Source organism: Galeopterus variegatus, unplaced genomic scaffold (genome assembly GCF_000696425.1).
Source record: "Galeopterus variegatus unplaced genomic scaffold, G_variegatus-3.0.2 Scaffold1023, whole genome shotgun sequence".
NCBI lineage: Eukaryota > Metazoa > Chordata > Mammalia > Dermoptera > Cynocephalidae > Galeopterus > Galeopterus variegatus.
The window spans coordinates 316213-321724 of NW_007727134.1; the positions used below are offsets into that span (position 1 = coordinate 316213).

Consider the following 5512-nt stretch of genomic DNA (forward strand, 5'->3'; position numbering starts at 1 on the left):
ATGACAAATTACCATAAACTAGGTAGCTTAAAACAACAGAAATTTACTCTCTCATAGTTCTGGAGTCCAGAAGTCTAGAATCAAGGTATTCGCAGGGCTGCACCCTCTCTGAAGCCTCCTGGGAAAAATCCATCCCTTGCCTCTTGCAGTTTCTAGTGGCTCCAAATGTTCCTTAGCTTGTATCACTTCAATCTCTGCCTCCACTGTCTCCTCGCCTCCTTCTCTTCTATGTGTCTCTCCTTTCTGTCTCTTATATGGACACTTGTCATTGGATTTAGGGCCTACCCAGATTATCCAGGATAATCATACCCCAGCAGTCTTAACTTAATTACAACCTTAAACTTAACCATAAAAGTGTCTCACAGGACCCTTTTTTTCAAATTAGGTGACATTCACAGCTTCTGGTGTATTGGACACGGACAGATCTTTTGAGGAAGGGCACCACTTAATACACTACGATATCTTTTCTATAGGGGGTTCAAAATCATTAAAAGGTGTCCAGTGGGCAAGAGGGGTCATCCTACTCAGTGTCATAACAACCAGCTCTATTTTCCCTTTACTCCACGAAGAATCCTCGCGAGCCGGAACTTCACTTTTCCTCTTCCAATCACCTAATAAAAGTCCCCATCTATATGAACTAAAACGGATTCTGATTTGGTGTAAGGGGGAGATAGGAGATAAAGAAGCAAAATCAAAACAGAGGGGAAGGTGAAGCCAAACTTTTCATCAGAAAGTCAAAAATGTATGTAAAATCTGTAGAACAAATTTATAACAAGATTAGAGAATAGGTAGCAAAATTAGTGTCCAGAAGAGTTAAAATCATGGCAGATTGATGGGACAGTCTAAGTCATATAGGAATATGTCTGAAAGTAGAAACAGGACATTGGGATGCTTAGCATTTATTGTGGTGATGGGTACATCTTTAAAAACTACACATTTATGATCTGCATTGTCAGATAAAAATTCCCTAAATAATAAGAAAATGAGCCATTGACAAGTCTATTGGGACAAATTTTCCACATATGTATATGTAGGTTAATTATCAAAACATGTGTGGAAATATTTTAAGAGCTCTTGAAACAATGAATTGACCTGCCTTGGCTGTATGTTCTGTCATATATCAACTAAACAAGCAAGCTAGGACCACATCCTACCCATAACTTATAATCCCCCATTGGTATCTAGTAGCATGAATTCTAAGAAATAATTAATAAATCTTAACAAATTATGATAACGTTTTGATCACTGGTCCAAATGATTTGTATATAAATCTGCAAAACCAACTTTAAAAAGATAAGAGCATTATCTTTTTTACTCTAGTAATAAATCATTCCTACACATAGACTATGCCAGTGGCAGTCTATACAATTTTACTGTTGTACCCTTCCCTCAGGAAATCTTTCTAGATTCTACCTCCAGAATACAGCTTCTTGCTACTCAAGGTGCAGTTAATCCATGGACTAGCTGCAAAGCCATGACCTGGGAGCTTGTTAGAAGTGCAGAATTCAGAATTTCAGTCCCCCCCACCTCAGACTTACTAAATAGGTGATTCATATGCACATCACTCTTTCTAGTGTATTATTTATTAATGACCTCTCTTCTTACACCTTTGAACTTAACATTTTGTCATTCCTAATTGTTATTTTTATTCCAACCCATGTAATATGTGCCATTCTCTCCAAACCAGTAAAGTAAAAATGGGGATTTATAAAAGTGATGTTAGTCAACTAATATTCTCTACTGTTTATTTTATTTAGATCCCCCAATTATTGAAGGTAATATGGAGGCAGCAAGAGCAGTGGATTTAATCCCATGGATGGAGTATGAATTTCGGGTGGTAGCAACCAATACATTGGGTATAGGAGAGCCCAGTATACCATCGAACAAAATTAGAACAGATGGTGCTGGTACGTAAAAGAAACTTTCAGTTTCAAAAGGTCTGTAAATTTAATCCCTCTTTAATATATAGTTGAATGTATTTGGAAATAAATAATGGTCTGAGGTAAGTGATTCATCCAAAAAAAGTCTGTGTATGTGTATTTCACACATGAGTGTATTCTATGTCAAGAGAGCCAAAAATCAAAAAAAGAAATATGAAGTTTAAGAATATTTTTACAAGTTAATGTAGGGGAAGAGGTAAATAAAAAACACAGCATATTCTACTAGAGACCATTTAAATGATGTTGGTTTTTGAAATATAAACTTTAATGTAAATTCTGAATCTTATCCAGGCAGACTGTTGATTAAACAGGTTTCATGATTTAGAAGTGTTCACAATTTTCTGTTTTTCTCAAAGACATTTATGACTAAGAGACTATGTGGATGAAGGGTATTGGGAGTGGAGAGACAGGTGGACTTCTCAGAACTATGCACCATGGGGAGTCACAGCATCTCTAAGAAATAGCTAGGACATATTCTTTTAATATTAGGTGTCTCTCTAAATATGGTCTTTTATAGCTCAACCTTGGCTGTTCTTCCAATACAGGTTCACATTTTTATGCTAAATACCAACCCCATTTAAATAGCTCTTAGTGAAAGAACTACCTCATTCTTTTTTCCTTTAACCCTGCTAATAAATAATTGCTAAGGAAAAATGCTCTAATTCTAATGATAGCTCCTCTTTTATTATTCCCTATCAAAAAGAAAATGTTTTTGTAGGCTCTCTGGGTTCATTTATTTTCACTGTGCCTTGCCAAACTTCAGTGCTTTATTTAGGGAGAAAGATTTCAAATGGATGAGAAACTGCCATTAAAATTTGCTGTGATCTTTTAATATCACTTACCCATATTTTTGACTACCTCAAGCCATTGGCCTAACTTCCAAATAGAATTATGAATTTTAATGTCTCTAAGTTTTAAAACCCAAGTAATTCACAGGGACTGCCATCAATAAAGCGTATCAATGTTTCATATAATTTCATGTAATTTATCAGATAAAAGTGATGATTCTGAAATAAAGGAAGAAAATAAGCACTGAAATACCTGATCTGTGCTCAGTATTTTCACATGCATTTCATGTAATCCTCATGACAATATTTTGGTGTAACGCCCCATCCTCGTTAATAGGCAATAGACCCAGAGACAGTAGAAAGTTTACCTAAGTTAATATAATGAGTTCAGAATTCAAATCAAGATCTGTCTGACACCTCTTCTCATACATTGAGCTTTCTCTCTTAAAGGCAGCTTCTCAAACAGGATTTAAAAATGCATTCATTTATATGAACCTTATTAAAGTTCTAATAGAAGCCTAGATTTCAGTCTTAACTGTGAAACTAGATATGACCTAAACATTAGTTTTTTGTTTCAGTATATCTACCTACAAAATGAGTGCAAGTCTTTTCGTTTCTTTTCCTCACAGAAATCTCATTAGGATATAGAAGTATTCTAAGTTGAATCTTTACAGAACACAGATACCACACAGGCAAAATCCTTGTGTTTGGTTTATATTATTCCCTAGACCCACCTATGTTTGTAACAGAGGTTTCTGTATGATAGACTGAACATAGTTGCCTTTTTCTGAAAAACAAAATTAAAAAGAGACTGGAGCATGATTTGACTAGTGGTTTTAACCACATAATTTCACACTGAGAAATGATGCACTTGATTTGATTTAATAAGCATTCATTTTCAAAATAAAATTGAAGAAAAATACCAAGTGATTAAGTTGATCCAAGCAAAGTTATTTCAGTTAAAACAGTACAATATACCTATCTCAAATATAGCCATCTTATTTTAATCTCATTGATTTTGATTAATTTTCTATGACCTATTGACTAATACAATACTAGCAAAGTGTTATCTGAACACCAGATATGTCGAGGGAGGATACTTTCTTTGGAATGGGTGATAGATGTAGAACTCCCTCTTCTTGGGTATTCTGTTGCAAACAATATCATTATTACTTATCTCAGAAAACAATTGCTTTACAATACATAGGCTCATCATCCAGACAGAATTACCATAAGATCTGTCTTAGTTTTTTTCTGGAATATCAAAGTAGAAGTGATGAAATTATATATGTTTTTAAGAACAATAACAAAAAAAACACCAATGTCTCAAAGAGATTCAATCTAATTCTTTTATACCTGAAACTATGAATATAATTTTTATAATTATATTATAATATAATTTAATATTATATCTAGAAGTATTGTGCTCACTACCAGTGGTTTGGATGTAACTAAGGAATTTTCATCCTTATCTTTAAAGGCTGGGGGGAAAAATTTTTTCAGAGTGATATCAAACATAAAATTTTCACAAAGTTGTTACTTTCAACCAACTTCTTTTTGGTATCACCTTCTTCCACTATGTTTGTCCAAATGGTATTTTCTTAAGAAATTAATTTCCTCTCTGGTGAACTTAGAAAATCACTTCTTTTAGAAGCCATCAGAACCAAAACAAGAAAACACACTGATGCCTATATTTATTTATTTATTTTGGTGCTGGTGAGCATAAGACCTGAACCCTTCACCTTGGTGTTATCAGCACCATGCTCTAACCAACTGAGCTAACTAGCCAGTCCCAAACACATCAATGAAATGATGATAGTCTTATTCATAGTGCTATTTATTTATTTATTTTGGTGCTGGTGAGCATAAGACCTGAACCCTTCACCTTGTGTTATCAGCACCATGCTCTAACCTACTGAGCTAACTAGCCAGTCCCAAACACATCAATGAAATGATGATAGTCTTATTCATAGTGCAAGATATAGCCCCATAGTGCTATAGTGAGATGATTTATTCCTTTCAATTATGAAAAAATAAATCCTATAACCTCTACCACATTTGTTAATCTAGCATTAAAAGCATTTTAGGATCTTTTATTAATCAACTTTAATAGCTACTATAGTTTACGTAAGACATAGTGCTCAGCTCTCCACTTGCATTGCCTCACTTAATTCCCACAATAACATTCTAAAATTGGTATTATTATTCCAAAAGTTACAGGTGAGAAAGTTAAGATTACACCCAGTTAACATGAGGCAGAGCTGGCGTTCAAACCAGTCCTTTCTCATTCTAAACGCTTTGCTCCTAAACTCCTTTCTGAAGGCAGTGTGCAATATTAATGCTTCAGGACACTAATCCTTCTGTGATATCCTGGCATCATCATTTAAAAGCTCTGTAACAGGCCGGCTTGGGAGCGTGGCGGTGCCCCTGCCGAGGGTTCGGATCCCACATACAGACGGGCCGCTCACTGGCTGAGCGCGGTGCGGGAGCAACACCGAGGGTTGCGATCCCATTGCCGGTCACGAAAAAAAGACAAAAAGGAAAAAAATAAAAATAAAAATAATAAATAAATAAAAGCTCTGTAACTTGGGGCACATTACTTAACCTCTCTGAGCCTCACTTTTCTCATCTCTAATTTATCTTATGAGATTATTTTTATGATTTAAAAAATATATATAAGAAAAGCAGTTAGCACTCTGGGGTATAATATTTGCTCAATAACATTTATTCATTATGCTATTAATTTTTCATTTTAAAGTTTGATTTGCTGATAAGAAAATATGA

General features: G+C 34.7%; 1 protein-coding gene across 1 annotated transcript in view; it reads left to right on the forward strand.

Annotated features, from left to right (window-relative positions):
• LOC103591749 (contactin-1-like) overlaps positions 1–5512 on the forward strand; it is a 26791-nt gene continuing 21279 nt past the window's right edge. Inside the window, exons 1-2 of the mRNA XM_008574263.1 lie at positions 1–22; positions 1758–1907. Coding sequence (XP_008572485.1) covers positions 1–22; positions 1758–1907 — 172 coding nt within the window. The remainder of the gene's footprint in view (positions 23–1757; positions 1908–5512) is intronic.